Consider the following 22394-nt stretch of genomic DNA (forward strand, 5'->3'; position numbering starts at 1 on the left):
CCATGTGGAGAATGTCTCCTCATCCTGCAGATCTCAAATCAGGGGCACCTCACACCCTCCATGTGGAGAGCATTCCTCATTCTCCAGATCTTAACTCAGGGGACACTCCCTTAGGAAGTCTTTTCTGATGCCTGGCCCGGGTCAAACTAGCTACAAAGTAGTATCATAAATCTGCAAACATACTATGCATGCAGACTTATGAGGAGAGCTTGTTTCAATAGGAGCATTCTCTATGTATAATATGTTATCTTAGAAAATAATTTCCACATTAGTAAAATTAAGCAAAATATATAGAAACTTAACAGTGGTCCACCTGCAGGGATGTTACTATATTTTACACTGAGGTAAGCATTTTATAGGTATCTCCAATTATTTTTCCAGTATTCTTTCATCTGGCTGGGATATTCAGAATAGGCAAGGTTAAGGCTAATGCAAAACAGCAGACATATGAAATATTAACACCAAAACATACCATCATTAGCAAAAATAAATTCAGATTTTTAAACATAACTAATATAGGACAAATCAATAGTAATGCAATTCTGAGACACAGAGAGGGGTATGTAACGGGTCCAGTGGGGAAAGGGGAAAGGTGGACAGGAACTGATTAGGAAGCATGAGCTAGCTGGTATACCAGGCGGCACAGGGTTAGCTAAGCAGAGGAAGCCCAGGCAGACAGCATGTGTTCAGAGCAGGAAAGAGCAGGGTATGGAAACTGTGAGAGCCTGACTGGCAGGAGACTCGTCAGATGTAGGAGCTGAGTTCCCAAACATTCCCTGAAAGTTCTGGGTGAGATACAGCTAGCAATATCCCAGATAATATGAGAAAAAATTTAACCAACCTTTATTAATAACCAAAATAATATGCACAACAGCTGTGAGACATACAATGCCTTCAATATCATCAGAAGTAACACATGCCTTTAATTCATCTAAAAATGATCTGCAAAAAATAATAAACATCTGAAATTACTCTACAGTATACATCCTAATACTTTATAGAAAAACAAACATAGCCAAGATTCATCAGCCACCATGAATTCTAGTTTTCAGGTAACACGAGAAGTTGACTAAACTCTTCCCATACTTTTCACTGTAAGTGTGCCAAATCATACAGGTGAGATATTAAAATCAGATGATACTGCTAGAAAGAGAACAAGGACATTCTGGTAAGTGAATAAAGCTAATCTTTATACCCACAATGCACACAAAAAAAGATTTACCATGTTACTGAAAGATAATTCATAGCTGCTAAAAACAATGCTTTTTAAAGTTTTCATTGAACATGTCTGCTATTAAAGTTCCACAGGTATCAGATATCTGTAAAACTATTCCTTCTGTAATCTATCAGCCCTGTATATGCCACAACCCCAGAATTTTAGTCAAGTGACATATGGACAGAGAAATGAGTAACAGCTGTGTGTCAAATGAAAACTAGTCAAGTGTTCTGAAAGTATACATAGTAAGAAGTATTTTACTACACATTAACATTTTAAATGTTTCCCTCTTACTGAATTTTAGTATGATAAGCATAACCAGAAACTATGTGGATGAATATATTTTATAGAAGGTTAGAATTTCTCTTTGTATTAGCATAATGTAAATACTTTTAATCACTGAAAAAATGAGAGAAAATTCTATGGAATGTATTTCTCACAGAAAAAAATGGACCTTGGAGAAATTCTGAGAGTAAAAGGAATAGAGCAAAAGCTACTGAGAGCTTACATCCATGATAAGAGTTATCAGGACAGTAAAGAGAAAATGATTACCTGACCACATTTGAAGATTTTATTATTATTCCTATTAAACACCTTGAAAATGGTGGAAGGTCTGAAAGACACTCCAAGGGGGTAAGCTCTTCTACATCAGAAACCTAAAAAAAAAGTTTCAGATCAGTAACTTATAAATTGAGAATGAGAAGGGACTAATTTCTTATTTTACACTGTTTAGGGTTTTCTTCAACACTTGAGAAAGGCATTCCAGAAACTCAAAAGTGATTTTTATTAACTGTTGAAATGTCTACAATAATTATGATTAATCTATTATTATACACAGGGGTGTCTTATCCAGTTAGACAGAAGTAAATAAAAAAGACAGACCTGTCACTCAACAAGCCTTTTGTCAAAGAGCCTTTAATCTGATATCATCTTCTGTAAATAACGTGTTTTTATGCTAAGCAAATTTAACTTGTTATTCTTATTAGTCCAGATCAGGTTTTCTCAATCTCAGCATTACTAACATTTTGGACTGGATAATTCCTTGTTGTGGGGGCGTCCTGTGCACTGTAGGGTGTTGAGCAGCATCCCTGGCCTCCATCCACCAGACACCAGCAGCACCCCCGCTGTGACAACTACAAATGTTCCCAGACATCGCCAGTGTCCTCAGGAGGAGCAGAATCACCCGCAGTGAAGTGCCGCTGGTTTGGATCCACAAAGAGGGTCCGACCTGATCTATGCCCTTTATTATCAACCATCCGAGTTTAATGTCATCCGTTCTTAGTGAATGAGCTCCATGTACAAATGGCCTTAAGTCCAGAACTCCTGCTCCAGGAAGGGGCTTATGGCTTTCTTTTCCACCGTAATAGCTAAGGCGTGAGTATGCCCACCCACCCTCATATCGCTCCACCACTATCTTTTGCCTATTTCTTGGTTATCTTAGGGAATTTCCCTTAGGCGTAACTATAGACAGCGCCTGTAACAAGCCTTCCCATATTTCCTCTGCTAGGAGTCATACTACTAATTTGGATATAAAGTCAATCATCATTATATATGAAATAGCACTGTTTCTCATTAAAATGCTTTACATCTTATATGTTGCAAATACATTGCTGATACGAGACAAATGATTATTGACTAGTTAAAACAAAAATGTATCTTGAGATTTTTGGCATACGCAGAGGTAATGTCTGTGACAGGAACACAAGAGGTAGACGAGGCTAATGGGAAGAAGATTGTTATAAGATTCTTATGATGCACAGTTGCAGCAGCATTTCTGCAGGGAGACTGTGAGGAGTTACACACACCACTAACACCCCTAGAGAAACCACTAAAGAAACTACACAACAGAAAATATAAAGTCAACAGAGAAGATAAAATAGAACAAACACTCAATTTATCAAAAAATGGCAGGAAAGGAAGAAAAGTCAGGGACTAATAGAAAACAAACATCCAAATGGTCAACTCAAACCCAAACCTATCAATAATTTCACGAAAATCAAATGGATTAAGCACCTCAACTAAAAGGCAGAGATTATAGGATTGGACAAAAAAAAAAATACCCATCCATGTGGTGTTTGTAAGAAACACAGGTTAAAAGTAAAAGGGTAAAAAAAGATATGCTATGCAGACATGAAAAACAGCAAAGAGTAGACTGTGTGATGGAAGTATTACCAGAGACAGAGAGACTTCTCATAAGAACAAGATGGGTGATGCATCAAAAGACAACAATCTCCAGTGTGCACACGCCTAATAACACAGCTCCAAATACATGAAAAGAAAATTGACAGAACTAACGGAAAGAGATAGACCCTCCATAGCGCTAACCTTTCACTGATGGGGCAAGTAGACAAATAAAATCAGTAAGGATATAGAACAGAGGTCAGCACATTTTTTCTGTAAAATAGTAAAAATTTAAATAAAATAATAAATATTTTCAGCTTTATGGGCAAAACGGTCTCTGTCACAATGACTTAGCTCTGCTGTTGTAACACAAAGCAGCCACAGAAAATACATAAACGGGGCCAACCCGTGGCCTAGTGGTTAAGTTCAGTGTACTCCGTTTTGGTGGCCTAGGTTCAGTTCCCAGACGTGAACCTACACCACACATCAGTGGCCACGCTGTGGTGGTGACTCACATACAAAATAGAGGAAGATTGGCACAGATGTTAGCTCAGGATGAATCTTCCTCAGCAAAAAGAGGAAAATTGGCAACAGATGTTAAGCTCAGAGCAAATCTTCCTCAAAAAAAAAGAGAAAATATGCAAATGAATGGGTGTGGCTGTGCTCCAACATAACTTCATTTACAAAACTGATGGTGGGCCAGGTTTGCCCACAGGCATTAACTGATTTATTTATAGTTGTTACCTATACAGCTCACAGGAGTAAATAAGTTCTAGTTCTCATTCTATGTAGAAATTTCTAGTAATTACTAGAAATTACTTTCCAAAACCAAAAGCTCCTATCAAGCTTTAAGGAGGGCCTTAAATTCTATTAATGCTTTAGAATTTAGTTAACTTTTTTTATATTCATGATGTTACAATACAAAATTTATATAACTTATATATATATATATACACATTTGTATAATTCAATGATTGTCCATGTCAGATGTCATCTTTTCATACTGAGAAAACCCATCATTATTTTTACTATCTTCTTAAATCACTATTCCACGCCCTAGCTCAATACCTTGAGGATTCCATATGGGCAAACAGCACTTCTTGTTCTGATGTGAATTATCATCCTGATTGCGTCGGTCTTTAACCAAGTAGGCTAATCATATAAAATATGCTACTGCTAAGAAAAGAGCTGGTCCTTTATAGAGTAAGACTAAATAAATAATCTATTTAAACTGGTATCAGAAATTCAAATTTCCCATGCTTAGAAATGAAAAGAGGGTTATGCTGTAGAAGGCAGTCAAAGAGACATGAATACAGTCATACTGTATTCATGACAGGGATACATTCTGAGAAATGCTGTTAGGTGACTTCGTGGTTGTGCAAATATCACTGAGTGTACTTACACAAACCTAGACAGTGTAGCCTACTACACACCTAGGCTATATGGTACTAATCTTATGGGACCATCGTCACATATGGGCCAGTCACTGACTGAAATGTCATTATGCAGTGTAATTGACTGTATCCCAAAAATGCAGTCCAAGAGCAGTCTTCATCCTGCTCACCACTGACCACGACTGCTTTCACCTTTGTCAGGAGAGAGGAATCTTAAGAAATGTATCAACTCACTTAAATCTCTAAAATATGGCAAAAAGAAATGTTCACAACGGAAGAACTAGTTTGGCATTAATCCAGAATGACAACATCCTTAATGTATTTATCCAATTATCACATGACTCTAAAACGCAAACTAGCTGTAAAACTGTGAGGTCCAGCTTCTGGGAATGAGACCACCCACTAAACTTTCATTCTTAAAAAATACTGAAAAGACATAAAAATGTGCTACTAGTACAAAACAGCATCTTGTATAGTCAGAAAGAGACACAACAGTTTCAGGATCAATAGATTCACCTTTCGTAGTCGGTGACTTATCTCGACCACAGACACAGCAATCAGAGTTGAAAGAACGCCCCGGTGAACAGGCGTATCCACATGCCAAGACTGAACGGTGGTTATAAATTCATGAAGAGGGGTCTGAACAGAATAAAGGAGCTACAAGAAAACACATCAGTCGTTTTTAGTGGTTGAAAAAAGCACTTTAAGAATGAGTATTCCTATTGCACCCCCCCAGGACTCCAGGAGTCACTAATCTTATTTGCCCATTATCAGTGTCCACTCCTTTCCTTTCTGTTGTAGACTCAAATCTCTTCAACACCACAGCTAGAAGAGGATAGGAAGGACTGAAGCACACTGGGAATTACCTTTACAATATTCTTTCCCCAAAAGCAAAGAAAAATCCCCACGAATAGAAGTATCAATAATATTAATAAAGAGGAAAGAAAGAAAAGATGAAGAAATATCACTGACATTAAAAGAAGACATCAACTATGAGGCCATGTGTTCTGAATGAAGCTGCACAGCCAATGTTAAAAAATCTGATGAGAAAATAAGATTTTGGCACAAATTACACTAGAGAAACAGATCACAGACACTTGAACCAATGCATTCAAAATCACAAACATTTCAAATTAACTCAAATATGAACTAGACTAGTGAAAATGTGGCCAACAATCTTCAATTACCTCCATCAGCTAAGAACAGAATAAAATTGAAATTTTCAATATTTCATAAACACTTTGCTATTTAAGCATTTTTAAAAATCTTCATTAAAAAAGAATAGCTCATTCATATTTTTAAACTACTACTTAGAAAACACAATGGCCTTCTCTGATGACAATGTTTTTATGAATAAAGCAAATCTGACATATGAGTCAATATTTTTTACTTGACTTGGTTACTTAGTATCCCACTTCACACTAGCTTTCAATCAGCAAAGGGAACCATGGGCCCTTACAGGTCTTCACCTCTTGCTTCCAACTAGGAGAAGGTTAATACGTGATGGGAGGGTAACCTGTGATGGAAATTAACATTTCACCTGGGGAAAGTCTTTGTCATTTACAAATAATCAAAATTAGCATTCTCAAAAGTATATTTTATTTGGAAAATTCTGTCAAATAACAATTGAGGACTCACAAGCCTAATGCAATTAGTGCTCTGCTTCCTGTCCCACTAGGAAGATGAGCTCTCTCGCTGCTGGCCTGTTGACCTGAACTCGTGAAAACCTGTCCCAAGACTGAAAGTCAAAAGTGGGCTCTTAGCCCTCCCTCGCCTCATGCCCAGTGCAGATAATACTGTCTCTCTGAGTGTGCCACACTATGCAGAAGGCTGGCAAGCAGCGCCTGAACGATGGCACCTGGCAATTTTCTCCTACACCATGCTGCACCTCACCCAACAGGCCAACGGCACAAGCAAGTGCTAACTGAGCCTGCAAGTGAGTGGACACATTTTCATGCACCCTCGTCCATCACGGAGAACTGTCCATCTAACGTCTAACGACCCCGTCCTGTGAAGGCATGAGTACCCGCAGGCCTTCTTCCGGCTGCTTTCTGAAGCTCCATGCCATACATTCCAACATTTTCTGAAACACCTTCTGGACCATATCAAACAGCGTTGCAACTTCTTTGTCTGAATCTGTTTTCTGCGTCAAGGTACTTCCAGTTACCTCTTTCAGAATGCCAAGAAGTAATGAAACATAAAAGAATCCCTTCACTAGAAAGAAAAATGGAAAAATGAGTTAACTAATCACACAATTTAGTTGAAATTAATACACATTTTTCACTTAACATATGTGGATTATAGTAACTTAAAAGAGATTGTTATTGGTAAGCCAATACCAGGTCGGTCAGAGTAATATAAATTTTAACATCAATCAATCAATCTTGCTCCATTTAAATATAAAACCAATACCATCAGTAACAGTAACAGCATATTTGACTCAGTCACTAAGAACTGTACTCATTGCACACGTGGACAGTGTGGTTCCTTGAGCACCTGGATTAGAGAACGTGTCTTATTTTCTTATGTAACAGTGACATCAATACCAGCTCTACTATTACAAGTCTAAGAGAGATGGCCCAAGAGCTTTCAAAATATGATTAAGGGGGCTGGCCTGGTGGCTAGTAGTTAAGTTCACGTGCTCCGCTTCAGTGGCTCGGGGTTTGCAGGTTTGGATCCTGGGCGTGGACCTACCCACCACTCATCAAGCCATGCTGTGGCAGCATACCACATATAAATTAGAGGAAGATTGGCACAGATGTTAGCTCAGGGCCAATCTTCCTCACACACACACACAAAAAAGATTTAAGAATCTCACAGGCCAACTCTGTTACACTCTTGATACTTTGTAGTTAGCTGGGTTGTCCTTCTCTTCCAAATCACCTCCTTTACTGTTGGTAATTTGGTAAAATGTTTTCTGTTGTGTGAGCCTAATCCTACAATTCATCTTGAAGATTCTGAATTTCCATCTTTGTTTCTATCCAATCTTGTTTGTGAGTTGAATTCTAAAAACAGAGCCTGGGGTCTCACCCTCCAGTAAGCTTTGTAAGCGCCCTCATGTGTTCTTATCCCACTCTGGACCCTCAGGCTGCCCAACACTGATTAACCTTTAGGTCTGTGTGTGTGAGTGCCTCCCCATTTAGACAGCAAATTCTTCCTGGGCAGGAACCATGCTGCATGATTCGTATATACATTTTAAAATATATACTATATAAACTATACACATATATATATTTTTAAAATTTGTCATATGGAAAAGCACAGAAATAATGTTCCTCATTAAAAGATTATTATTATCTAGGTGAGAAAGAGGTCCGACCTTTTTGACCTTAGAAAGGAATCATATGACCTTGCATAGGAAATGGAGCTGGAGATAGTATTCAAAGCACCTCAGTTTATAAAACAGATTAATAAGATATAGTAAGCTCTACTTGAGACAGAGATAAGAAACTAACCTCAAACCCAAATTTATCTGCTAAAAGTAAGTAAAATAAATGGACATGTTCCAGTCGAGTTTACCCCTCAAAAGGTCGATGGCACTACCAGAATCAACAAAAGTTTGTAGAATCTTTGCAACCATAATAGAAACTTTCAAGAAACTATCTCTTTTATCTAAAGGAAGGCAAAGGGACACACACTCTCCACATATGTAGGTCAGTAAGGGAATGCTGGGCTCTCTAGATCAAGTACGAACAGCACAGAGGAGGCGGATGTGCTGAAGATTAAAGGACCTTGAAAACAAGAGTGTCTGTCCTCTTACATCCATCCTCACAGTGGTGGTTCATGGGGGAGAACCACACACTTAACTAGTACCTTTAATTACTGACAAAAATCTGAAAAGTTGGAAACTTTAATTCAAAGTTATTTCATTATCTTCAAGCAGTATGTGCCTTATAATCAAATATATATAGATAGTGGTTAAGTAAAATACGATAGACTACTAAAGAGATATCAGAATTCACAGGAAAGTAAAATAGAAGACACTGACTTGGGAAGTTCTTGCTTCCCGAGAGTGAATCAGCTCACAAGTAATTGCCGGGCTGGGAGTGATGCCAGTCTAACACTGATGACGTACTGGCTGCCAGGATTTTCCCAGCAGGTTAATATCTCAGGCCATCACATGTCTGCAAACGAGCAGAAGCTCACTAGCCCAGCCCAGGGCAGCAGCCATAGAGAACCAGCTCAGCGTCTGAGCCCATGGACCCAGTCTTCCTTCTGGCTCAGACTGCCCTGGAAGTCCCTCAGACTTCAGACTGCCCTGGAAGTCCCTGCTGCCCAGATCTCTCCAGCTCTGTGAGGGTGGCCACGGTCTCCATCAATCTCCCTTTACCTTTTCATTTAAGGCAAAAATCTTATTAGAAACTTAACCTTCCTTTTTCATTGTGCTGATTACTTCTTGCTAGGATGACCATTTCTTAGCGCTGTCACTAAGCGTCACTTAGTATCTGCCCCAGTCATCTTTCCCACAAGCCTCTTACTTTTAGTGCCTGATTTTGCAGAATGCATGGTGACTTTGAAACACACATACTGCATAAGAGCAGAAACACCTGCATTTCTGTGAGCTTAGATTTTTAAGGTTAGATTTTTAGGGTTATGTGTGGGGACTCAGCTGGGTATTCAAGGACATCTCTTTTGGAATACACACTTCAGGACACAAAATGCCATACTTAAATATTAATACAAATGTGACTGGCTTTTTAATTAAAATGTTTTATTAAGACTCTTTCAAGTAGAGCAAAAAGTCCAGTGAACAGCAGACTCTGGGTCTACCTAGCTAAATTGCTAAGTATAATCCTATTTGTGACAGGACTACAAAGAATGACCACACAGTTGATTCTCTCCTGAGAAATCCTGATTGTTGGAATGTATAAGTACAAAGATCATTTCAGTTTGGTCAAAAGTAAAGTCAATAGCTTGGGGTCTTATTTTGGGGCAACAGATATCTCTATATAATAAAACTGGCTACATCGGAGATCTAAATTCTAGTTAGCTTCCTGGAAAATGAATTTTATAAAGACTAAAAATAGATTCAGTTCTTAGGGGAAAATAATTCCTAAATGATAAATGAAGTTTAAAAAAATGGAAATCATTTTTAATGTTTCAATCATTAAGCTTAAGTTTAAAATGCTGTTTTCACAATAGAGAGTTATAAAGGATTAAACCAAAAAAAAGCTAGACTTTAAAACAAAATAATATTTGTTTTAATGTTTAGTCTTTAACTGTGGATATTTTAAACAAATTGTGTATAATCTTGCTTGTAACTACAGATTAATGTAAGGAAATGTATACTTGAAACAGCAGAGCAGAGTGGCGGGTACTCCAGCTCCAGTGCAGTGCAAGCACCAACCTCAGTGGCAGAAGCACGAAGAGAAAGACACTGCAGGGTTTGCCGACAAGAATCCTCTGGGATCTGCATGACGATTCTTAAGACTACGGGACAAGACTCCAGATGACTAACTGCAAACTTAACTGTAGACTCACTGAGTCTAATTTTCAATATTTAACACTGAATTTGCTAAATTATATCATTTTCAATCTCTTCTAGTAAATATCTAAGCTTAAAGAAATTTAAATATCAAACTTTCAAGTTTCTGTAGAGCTCAGACAGAACCACATATAGCATCAGGATGTCTAGTAAGAACAATTTAGAAACAGTTCTATACAGTGACTTAGCTACCCTGGGGAGGCAGCACGGCTGGGGTTGTGGGTCATAGCCCAGCAGTTTACTTCTTAGGCAGACATCCTGGACCATACCCTCACTCCTCCTGCCATCATGTGATGGGGCTGCAAGAATCCGGCTCTGGGACCCATGGAGAGGATGCTCCAGATAATCACTCAGCCAGGGCTCTAGTAGCTGGCCTGCCCAGACCACCTAGAAGGAGGCAGACTTCTCACTCACTCACTGAACACATTTAACTTAGTACCTAGTATGCAGCAAGCGTGAGCACCACAGTATTAGCTACCAGGGGTTACCCTGTCACCCCTGTCCTTGAGGTAACAGCAACTTCCCAAGGGTTCCAGGGGGGCATTAAACAACCCCTGACTCATAGCCCCCCAGTGGCCAGAGCAGACAACGAGAACTCTTCTGTGAGCTTTGCCATACAGATGCCAGAGAGGAGCAGCAGACAGGCTCAGGGCTGCCACTGCACTAGCCAACCAGAGGGCAAAGTCACCTGACAATCAAGCAAATCAAAGTGAGAAGAAGCCCAAGGCCCTTGTCAGAAACTCTGGGCTTAGTCACATCTGATGCCAGAAACACCTTTGAACTTCCTGGCTGCATCAGCCTGTAAACTCTTTTTTTTGGTATAAGCTAGCTTGCATTACATATTTATCACTTAAAAGCGAAAGTCCTGACCAGCAAAGTAAGGGAGGGAGAGAGGGACTGGTTTTGATTATTAACTGCTCTAAACTAGCCCTTTAATGAATGAAGTATACCTGTTTGCATGATTCCAAGACTCCACTGTAAAAGTTGTATCTGAAACTTACAATCGCCAAGGCCGACCATAACAACGTCCTTACACACGGTCAGGTAGGTCTGTAAGAGACAGATGTGCTGAAATGATTTACCAACAAAGACCGCAGAAAGGAAAAAAAAGGGAGTAAATCCAGCCTTACAAAGCCTCTCATATGTGATGTCCTACTACTTATCTCACAAAGCAGATATTTACAAAGATGTTTTATAAAGGAGTCCCACAAAGATACATGAATTCTAATTTTTATTTTGCTAAGAAATCTAGAAACACATTTTATGTAATTCCATAAACATTACTGAACACCTAGTACATGCAATGTGTAAAATTACACTAAAATTATGCAGAGTTTATGCTTTGTGAAAAGATAAACTACAGATATTTAAACGCCACTATAAGTATTTAAGAAGAGCAACAGTATGTCTAAAGTTACAACTTTAAAACAGAAAATAAAATCTTGAAGCACATCACAAACTTGGTAAAGAAAAAAGTCTCTGTGTCTTAAGATTGCTAACCTGGATAATTTGCTGATAAACGACCCTATGAAGCTTCAGATATTCTTCTTCTTGATCTTGGATAAAAGATAAAACTTTGCTTTCTAACCAAAACCCAGTGTCTTCCAAAGTGGACAGGTAAACTTTTCCTTCTGAGCAGAACTGTCCAACAACAACAGAGAGATAAATTAGTACTGGACTAGCTTTGCCAACGTGCTTTTTATTCTCATACAGAGCCAGAGACGGACACACCTTGTGCTGAAGATGAATACTCAACCGACAATAGAGGCTGAAGGCTCGAAGGGCAGTTGCTTCATTAAAGGTGTGAGGTTTCCCACCAGGCAACTGCAAAATTGATTCTAGATCCACCTGTAAAATAAAAAAATCTGTGGGCCACGTTCCAACTGATAAGTCAGCGCCACACTGTGTATGGCAAGGGTGCTCAGAAGCAGGTGACACACAGCTGCACCACAAGAGGGATACATGGAGCAGCAGAGGTGTTTAATAACATAGCAAAGCTTTCCTAGAAGTCTGCAGTGTCTTCCCTTCCTCTCCCCACTGCAGATCCTCCCCATTAAGGGACAAGAAAATAACTTTTAAGTTATTGCTAAAGGAGCCATCAGGATGGAGCATGTTAAAGCCTTTGACCCTGGGGTAAATTCTGACCTGCTGGGAGTGAGAAGCTAGGCCTGCAAAGACACAGTACTGTCAGGACAGACCAACAGACACAGAGAGAGAAAAGCAGCTCCTCCCAGGAACAATTCCCTTACCACTCAGGCAGGGTGAGAACCTCCCGCTTGCCTACGACTTTCTAACCTCGTACCCTAACAGGAGCAGTGCCTAGTGTTTGGAAATGTGTGGAAGTAGGTGTATGGTTGTCACAATGGAAGGGAGAGGGTCCCACCAGCATTTAATAGGTGGTAACACCATTTGTGCCCCTGATAGGAAAGTCTGCTGGGGAATACACCCCCATCTTCCCAGAGCCCACAGGCAGCCCTACTTTCTACACCAGTGCAGCCGGTGCCCAGCTTAGTCCACCGGCAAAATCCTACCGCTGCCTACCCATGAGCCACTGGATGGGTTTCAGACAGCGTACGGCCAGATACTGGGCTTGCCATCAGCCCTCACCAACTCCTCCCCTGGACGCTGTGCACCTCCTTATTCTTCAGACCTCCCCTGCCTCCCATCCAATGCCTGGCGTTGGTGCAGAGGAGGCTCTGCCTCTGGCACAACCAAACTCAGCAGCAGTAACAGAGGCTGTTTCTGAGGCCTGGCCCTGGAGGACATGGCCAAAGAGCCAGGAAGGAGAGGAGGAAAATGGTGAATTCACAGGACACACTCTCCACAGATTCCTAGAGAAGCCTGCCAAGGACTCTGAGGGAAAGCCAGTAGTCCCACATCGATGGGTAGAAGCAGGGCGAGAGAGCTTGAGGGTGACATGAAGTCTCCTACAGACGGGGTGTTCAGAGAAACAGGGTTATCCACAGGAATGAGCGTTGACAAAACACTGGACTCTGAACACTACTTGGCCAAAAGGCCTGGAAATTGTGACTGAGTCCCCATCTTGCCACCCAGTTAGTCACCTGATTCTCATGTCCTCGCCTGCACACTGAAGGAGGGGACCAGATAACACTCAACTCCTTCTCAGCTGGAAAAATTTATACTATAAATATGAAAAATTTAATCTTACTTTATCACTCCTACTACTACATGGAATCACTCAACTTGCATGGTGCCTGTATCTGTTCTATAAAGTTACCTTTGACGTTTCAAGTGCTTTCAAAAGATTGTTAAGTTTCTTCTGGGGAGCAGAGAGCAGGCACTCTCGATTCTTTGGATGGGTCAGCAGATACTCTATGTAAACCAAAGCCAATTCAGGTTTTATTGGGCATGTATCATGGATTTGCACTTTACGTTTAGATGCTGAGTTACTCTGAAAGAATAGAGAGCAATAAACTGATAATTAAAACATGTTTCCAGGAAAGCAGGTAATTGCTAATGCACAGTTACCCACATTCAGCAAACTTTAAAGAAACGTGACACAAGTATACCTTGCTCTGGGACTGCTCGTCTGGCAGCCAGTCACAAGTGAGTTCCAGAACGTGTCCCACTTGCCCCCAGGAGCAGAGACAGTCCAACAAAGTACAGTAGCTCTTGTCTGCCGCTCCTTCCTCTTGGTTTCTTAACGTGGAAATCACACCACAGCTGAAAATGTCAAATATATAAAATCAGATCTCATACTTCAATAACAATTTCCCACTTTTCTAAAAGGTGAGGAAAATAAAGGAGACAAAAGCTGCGGGTACATAAGCCCTTCCTAACACAGGAACTCATGGACATTCTCTGCTGTGGAATAAATATATTGTTTTCTCACAATTACTACAGGGGACAAGTTCCAATACAAAATACTGAATTTGGAAGCAGCTTTAGGAACACTAAACTCAACATGGTCCAGATACAGGTGCTAGGTTATCAAGGTCACACCAGTCACATAAAACCCCCAGCCTTTCATGTCTGTGTCACCTCTGTCAGACTCTAGAGCAAAGATTTCTAATTTTGGAGAAATAATTTTTGTTTAGCATCAAAACATCCATTTTTTCATAAGTATGAATAAAAATAAGTAATTTTTACTGAGATAATAACCAACACTCCAGAGCAACACCGTCCAATAAAACACACAATGCAAGCTACAAAAGCAGACCACTTAAGTCATTTAAAAATTTCTAGTAGCCACATTTAAAAAAGTAAAGAGAAACAGGTAAAATTAATTTCAATAATATATCTTATTTAACCCAATCTATCCTCAATATGGTTTTAAGATGTAATCAATATAGAAAACTACTAACGAGATATTTTACATTCTTTTTGCACACCAAGTCTCCAAGTATGCGTGCGTTTTGCACTCACAGCACATCTCAACCCAGACAGCCACGTTCCAAGCATCAGAGCCACATGTGGCCAATAGCTCAGTGGTGGAGAGCAGCACAGCTCTAGAATCTTATCATGCCAGGCTTTAAAAGTACCCCCAGACTTTAAAGCTGAGTGACCGTTTTAGTTCCACGTAGCCTCTTCCTACAATTCCTTAGCACTCCAGAGCCCACTGGAAAATGCATCCTGCTATTTTCCCTGCCACAGGGAGAGGGAGGCAGGAGGGAAGAAGTAACTACGAACTTGGAACTCAAGTGTGACAGTCTGCTGAATGTTAGATTAACAACCAAGCAAAACAACAGTAGGATTCCCACTTCACTACTGTCCTGAAAAACAGAGAGAATACCTGAATGCAGGCACAGCAGAAGCAGGCATAAAGGACATCAGCATAAACAAAGGGATCTTACACCGATCATCCTACAAGCATAAAAAGGAAAACAAAACAAAAGGGTATTTAAACACGATGACATTTTGAAAGCCTCTCCATACAGCTTCCTAATAATCTGCTTTCAAAGTTGCTCAGTAGGAACTAGAGCAATCCTTTCAGTGTTCAACAGGAAAACTTACACCTACTTGTAAACTTCACATTTGATAAGTATTCTCAAAGTTTTATATGACATTTTACTACTTTGTGTGACATATTAATTTGTCCAAATATTTATTAAGCACCTACTGCATACCAGGCAACAATACAGCAAACTACAGACCAGACTCAATCAAGAACACGTAACAAAAAATATGCTTGGTTGGTTGGGAGAATGAGGGATGACGACTCCTAAAAGAAAATTAACAATTTTCCTGAAAATATACATGAAACAGAAATAGGAGCAACATCAAAATTTGATCTGTAATTAATCTGCATTCAGTTAGAATAAACCCACCTTACCCCCAACTCCCAACAACAAAAAAATATTTTCTTAATGTTACAAAAGTACAGTGATAATTACTACTGATTCCACTCTACATGTGGATTATAGATTGTTTATTCACTTACAGGATGACCAGAATATTCTCTCACCTACTGAGGTAGAGAAGCTCTCCTGCCAGAATCATTTGGAATTAACTGAATTACTTAACTGCCTTCCTTGGGTTCCTAGATACCCCCAGGCCACATTGCTCATTTGTCATCTCATCCTGTGTCCTACGGGCTTCCGTGTTTATCTTCTGAGATTTTTGAGATACTGCTGGTTTCTCAGCTCAATGTAATTATTTGAGCTTTTAAATGTACTAGCAACTTCGGCAGCTTAGATTTACCTTCATTCAGAGGCAGAATGAAGCTCAGAGATGTGACAGTCACAGCAACACAGCTAAGAATAGCTAAGAGGTCCAAGGGCACATGAGCATTTGCAGAAAAGCCAAGAGTAAAATTTACCAAGAGAAAGGTGATTCATAAGACCTATGATATTTCTATATTTAAACCATGCTTTCTTTATAATTGAGAATAAATTTGTATTTTTAGCTATTAGCTTTATTTTTGTTTCTGAAATATGAATTTCCTTCAGACGTAAAAAGTCAAGGAATGAGAAGGTTTCCTTCATCCAAATAGAAGTCACACATATGGCTCTGTTTGCCCTGATAACTGAGACACAACTCAAATACTTCAGAAACATATTTGCTTACAGTATGCTGTCAAATGCCTAAAAATGCCCACAAAACTTAGGTGCTACTGTATCTTCATGTCCACAAACTCCTCTTTCTCAATTCCCAGCAAATCAAACTGGATTCTACAATCGTCTCAGACTATTAGAGACAGAAAACCTGAGTGTTCACCCAACACTTCTCTGGGTGCTGGGATAGGAAGCCGAAAGACACGAGACGAGGCCTCCATCCTCAGAAGGGCGAGAGGCCAACCGTCCGGCAGCGTAAGTGCTGGCTCAGCCTGCTCACATTAGAGATGAGAAGCAAGGTCCAGAGAGGTACATGTGCTGGCACGTCTGCTCATTCTGCTCAAGTTTCACCTCAATACGCTGCTGACAAGTGTGGCCAACCTTACCTTGAACACTTCCAGGTACTCAGGGAGCACAGAAGCAAACTTGTTAATGGTGTAAACTCTGGCCTCTTTATTATTTTCCATACTTTTGTGAATACTTTTCCAGAGAATCACAACGATCTCTAATAAACCCGCCATGGATGCAACATCACTTACTGACAGTGTTTTGTCCAGAACCTGAGACACAAATAATTTTATTGTGAAAGAATCAAATCATAACAACTATTAAGATAGCACTATCTTTAAAAGCACAACTCAGAATTCCAGACCTAAAGCAGAAATGTAAAGGATATCAAGTCTCTTTTCATATCGTAAAATGACTTTATTCTCTATTTGAGAATTTCTATTAGAGGTAAAGCTGTTTTTAAAACCCACCCAAGAAATAAATTCTAACTTAACCCTATATCCTTTCAATAAACAGTTTATATGAATTAAAAATCCTCTAAAAATCAACATGTATAAACTACTCTCTTCATCTAGGGACATGCAGTAGTAAAAAGCATGCTCTTTCTTTTACTATATCTTCTGATTTGTTAAAAGATGTCACTTTTCACCACAAACCTCAATATGAACAGACTAGTGGGTGGAGGGGGAAGCCAAATTAGGAAAATCTAACCTAATTTATTTAAATGTGATTACTATTGAAACTCAGCTACAATTCCACCCATCAGATCACACTGGATGTATCTCTGGCCAGCCACCTCCATTCTACAGGCCCATTAGGTACCACCCCCGAGACTCGGTAACGACTGATGATGATCAACTCCCACTCAATCATGGGCTTCTTTAGTTTGTTTTAAAATATACCTATTTACATTTCCCACACTTATGGTGGCAGGGAACAGTAATCACTGCTATGTTCTGCATATTCGGTTTAAACCACAAATGTACTCTCATAAACTCTTCTTCTTCTCTAGAGCTAGAGGCCCACCCTGCCATCATTTCAGGCTGCACTTGAATGTGACTGGCGCAGATCCACACCGACGGGGTCTGCTAACGAGCCCTGTGGTGTGACTGTAACAAAGACAGTCTGATAACTTGCAAATACCAATACAGACAACTCCCTGAAAGGGGACAACCTTGAAATGCAAGGATGGTTCATTTCAGGCGTTGGTATTTCTGTGCTATCTACTCAAATTTAATGGAAAAAGATACTGGGGAGAAAATAAACTTGATTACTGAGGGTACACAGAAAAGGCAAAAGTAGTTTCTATATAAAATTAGATTTTTTAATAGGCATTTAATACTTTGAATGAGTTTTGGCCAGCCAAATTTAAAAAGCAATGAAACTACCAAAGGCTTGGAAACTACTATAAGAATGATACAAATAAGATTGACAGGATTTCATTCTGTATTCAATTTTACTTTTTACCTTTCTAATGTTTAGCATAGCAGCCCTATCACTAAAGTTTCATGAGAAAGCCACTGCTTCTCCTTCTTTACAAAAAATGTGCTAAGTTCCTAAGTAAGATCTCATTAAATAGGAAGCCATCTTTTTACTTTGGCAGAGACTATCTTTGATTTTAGTAGCTAGCAATGAGAAAAAGTAAAAGATCAACTTCAAAAATTGTTGCTTTTAGCCATACAGATATTCTAATTTTAAGAATTAGATTCTAATCTAGTTCTTATTTTAAGAATTTAACTCTAATTTTAAGAATATCTATATGACATATTGTATTTCTTTTCTAGCATAGGTTACAATGGAGCTACGTATTTCTTTTTTTTTTTTTTTTTAAAGATTTTTATTTATTTATTTTTCCCCCAAAGCCCCAGCAGATAGTTGTATGTCATAGCTGCACATCCTTCTAGTTGCTGTATGTGGGACGCGGCCTCAGCATGGCTGGAGAAGCGGTGCGTCGGTGCACGCCCGGGATCCGAACCCGGACCGCCAGCAGCGGAGCGCGTGCACTTAACCGCTAAGCCACCGGGCCGGCCCATGAGCTACGTATTTCTAAACCCTTGTCTTTTCTAATGGTACAGATATTGACATAAAATGTTATAAAATACAAGCTTTCTCAATAACATCTAGGTTTTTAAAAATGGAAGTTGAGGGTTCCTTCAATATTTAAAAAGTGTAATAGTCTCTCAACTGTTACGTGACAAAATATGTTTTGCTCTTTTGCAAAACCACTTCCACCATCAGTACGAGTTTGCAAGAGTGGCAAACAGAGATCTATGCCTACTGCATCACACAGGACTTTCAGCTCACTGCCCACTGCTCGTCTACTTCGCACGCTGCAGCTCCCCACACGCCCTGTGCTCTGGACTGAGGTCACCATGCTGGCATCTCCAGCTGAGGTTCTGAAGATGTATTAGCAGCAATGGGATGACTTTCCTGAAAATTTCTGCCCATCCAATCCACATACAGAGGGAAAAACTCTGAAGAGAGGAACTCAAATTCCACCAAAACTAAAAGCAAAAGCAACTCTGAATGCTCTCAGATGAAGATTTCCCAAATCCAGGCTGAAAAGGCCTAGAGCTGATGAAACCACTAGTCAGAGTCAGCTGTTAAGATAAAAGCCAGACTCACTCTTCTACACTCTTTTCTCTCCTAATTCCACATCTTTCCCTTACTGGGACAGACAGAAAAGGAAATGTTTAAACAGGGGCTGAGCTGGGGGAGTGGTGGCCCACTAGGTGTGAGTCCACGGGCACATGTGCAATGGGAGCATCTGGGGGGGTAACTGTGATCAGCACTGTCCTCCTCACGTGCAGGCAGGCTGGCGTGAGACCAATGAACAAGCAAAGCACAACTTCAGCTCTGAGCAAACACATCAGCCTCACCTAGGAAGCAAGCCTGTGTCAGAGGTGGTGGCACACAGGATGGGGAGTGAGGCGAGATCAGACCAACACAAGGACCTCGCCTTGTAGCCAACATGCGGAACCACGTTTCAGCAAAAGGGTAAACTGTCTTCTGTGACTTTCTTTTTTTAAAGGCCAGTTTCTGAATCTCATTGGGTACTACAAAACTACCCCAAAATTTTATCTTCAATGGACATACACATGCAAATTTATTTATAAGCTTAAGATACCGCTTATAAGTAGTAAGTGTCTAAGCCTTAAGTAAGTGTCTAAGTGTTTAAGGCTTAGACACTTTTCTTAATTACATCTTTTCTTATGATGTAATTGGTCACTGTGGATTCTGAAGAAATAGCAGCTGAACAGTTCCTTTGATAAATTACTTTTTTTTTTTTTTAAGATTTTATTTATTTATTTTTTCCCCCCAAAGCCCCAGTAGATAGTTGTATGTCATAGCTGCACATCCTTCTAGTTGCTGTATGTGGGACTCGGCCTTAGGACGGACGGAGAAGTGGTGCCTCGGTGCGCGCCCGGGATCCGAACCCGGGCCACCAGCATCGGAGCGCGCGCACTTAACCACCAAGCCACGGGGCCGGCCCCTGATAAATTACTTTTTAAAAGATAATTCTAAATAAAGGTCATTTCCAGAAATTCAAACCCAAGATGTTTCCAGTAGAACCCTATGGCAGTGGCTATGAGTAAATCCTTAAGAGCGCCACCACCCACCTAACTATAAAACACAGTAGCGTCCAAAATCCAATCCAGGTATGCTACCCCCAGGTTGAATTAAAATATAAAGAGAAGCTTCAGGCAAAGAAAATTTGAGACAGGGTGCTACCAATACTAAACTTTCCTCTGTATTAAATCCTACCCAACCTTCACAATGAACTACAAAAAATACACAGCAATTCTCCCAAAAATATTATTTATGATCTTCCAAAATAATTAGTTGAAGTATCAGTACTAAAGACACAAACGGAAAATAAAAATATTCCTAACATACAGTCCATGGAAACGATGCCTTTGATTTAATGCTCTGCCTTTTCTAAGCAATGAGGTAGAAGCGCCTGCCTCATTTCCATCAGGTAATACGGTCACGCCGCTGGGCGCAGGGCGTGTTCCACTTACGCTCACGTTCTCCTTCTCCTTCTCCCTCTCTGCATGGTCCTCTTGCTGCTCTCTTATTGCCCTCCGTATGCAGGCATTTAAGCAATGGCGAATCACATGAATCAGCTTTGCTAAAATGTTTAAGATAAAAATAATGTACATGTTTCTCCAACAAAATTATCTTTTCAACAGTAAAATTATAATCCCAAATAATTAAAAGTATTATTTTAAGGGGAATCATTAAGAAATGCATTAAAGCATGAAGCTTATTAAAATGACAAACACTGAGGGGTTGGCCTGGTGGTGTAGCAGTTAAGTTTGTGTGCTCTGCTTCGGTGGCCCGGGGTTCACAGGTTCAGATCCCAGGCACAGACCTACGCACCACTTATCAAGCCATACTGCAGCAGGCATCCCACACATAAAGTAGAGAAAGACTGGCACGGATGTTAGGCCAGGGTTAATCTTCCTCACCAAAAAAAGAAAAAAACAAAGACAAACACTGAGGGCCAGCCCTAGTGGCATAGTGGTTAAGTTCGGAGCACTCCACTTTGGTTGCCTGGGTTTGGTTCCTGGGCACGGACGTACACCACTCCTCAGTAGCTATGCTGTGGCAGTGGCTCACATACAAAATAGAGGAAGATTGGTCACAAGTGTTAGCTCACGGTGAATCTTCCTCACCAAAAAAAAAAGACAAACACTGAGCCTGTGTAACATTATGCTTTAGGGAGAAGACCTAAGCACTAGAAGTGGCAGCATTCAGTACCTATGTTCGTGCAGGCGGTGTGCTCGTGGGCATGCTGATAGAACTTCCTGGCGGCTGCATGGTTCATCTGGACCAGTGTGACGCAGCGCTCACACCACACCTCCTCGGGCTGGTTCACAGGCAGGAAAGAGTTAAAGATGAGGCTCACTAGGCGCCGAGACACAGGCTGGGAATCCGATTCCAGACGAACCAAAATATGCTCCATGGGGCATATTTTCCAAAACTATATAGAAAGCATATATGTAGAAGGAAACTATCAATTGTTACTGTAATCTTGAAAAGATTTTAAGCAAAATTTTCAGAGTAAAATCAAAAAGGAACTAATTTTTATATTCAAGAAAATTCATTTCAAATGATTATACCAGAATCTGAGACTCTTCTGTAGAGAAATTAGAATTAATAAATCCATATTTTAAAAAGCACTGACATTACAAACCAATGTTACTGCAATAAAAAAATAATTAAAACAAAAAAAAAGAAAAAAGGAAAATATTCTGAACATCAAAAAAAATAAAAAAAAGTAAAAAGCACTGACAAAGTACATAAGTATAAGGTTGTTGGGAGGGTTAATTATTTAATTATAATTAATTAGTACCATGCTTGATGTATAGTAAACTCTCTAATGATAGCTATGATTATCAGTCTAATAATTTTGAAATTTCCTACAAGACCATGACTTTTGGCCCATTAATGTGAAAAGTGAAAAATTTTACAACAGTTTTGACACAGAAAGCTAGTGGACACCCCATTTCCTACCTCAGAGACAGAGAGGCACCACTCAAGAACACCCCAGGCTGCCCAGTCCATCGCTCTGCAGTGGCACACCCTCCCCCCCTCTCCAGGGCTGGCTTGCCTGGATGACCACCATGGCCTCCTCCAGCCCCTCTCACAGCTGCTGCCACATTAACTGCACAGATCAGAACTGCCCTATGCCCCTCTGCTCAAAAGCATCAACGTTGTCCACCGCCTACAGAGAAGGGCCAAACTTCTAAGCAAGAAATTCAAGAGAAGAGAAAAATATCATAGAGTAACAGAAAGAAAATAGATTTTAATGGTGAAATGTTCAAATCCTGTCTCAGTCACTTATCAGCTGGTAATCATGTGCAAATACT

General features: G+C 40.0%; 1 protein-coding gene across 3 annotated transcripts in view; it reads right to left on the reverse strand.

The window, feature by feature from the left end:
* Positions 1–22394, reverse strand: part of NCAPG2 (non-SMC condensin II complex subunit G2) — a 78115-nt gene that overhangs the window by 11595 nt on the left and 44126 nt on the right. For 2 of the 3 annotated variants that reach the window (XM_058534224.1, XM_058534233.1), the window contains exons 14-26: positions 21283–21505; positions 20541–20650; positions 16617–16790; positions 14970–15040; positions 13747–13900; positions 13455–13628; positions 11948–12064; positions 11717–11857; positions 11167–11266; positions 6758–6945; positions 5248–5388; positions 1769–1872; positions 842–942 (exon numbers count right to left, since the gene is read on the reverse strand). In XM_058534224.1, the coding sequence (XP_058390207.1) occupies positions 842–942; positions 1769–1872; positions 5248–5388; positions 6758–6945; positions 11167–11266; positions 11717–11857; positions 11948–12064; positions 13455–13628; positions 13747–13900; positions 14970–15040; positions 16617–16790; positions 20541–20650; positions 21283–21505 (1798 nt within the window). Of the gene's footprint in view, positions 1–841; positions 943–1768; positions 1873–5247; positions 5389–6757; positions 6946–9870; positions 10162–11166; positions 11267–11716; positions 11858–11947; positions 12065–13454; positions 13629–13746; positions 13901–14969; positions 15041–16616; positions 16791–20540; positions 20651–21282; positions 21506–22394 lie in introns of those variants that run through there. The other variant, XM_058534242.1, reaches the window with a different exon arrangement.

Source organism: Diceros bicornis, chromosome 3 (assembly GCF_020826845.1).
Source record: "Diceros bicornis minor isolate mBicDic1 chromosome 3, mDicBic1.mat.cur, whole genome shotgun sequence".
Lineage (NCBI taxonomy): Eukaryota > Metazoa > Chordata > Mammalia > Perissodactyla > Rhinocerotidae > Diceros > Diceros bicornis.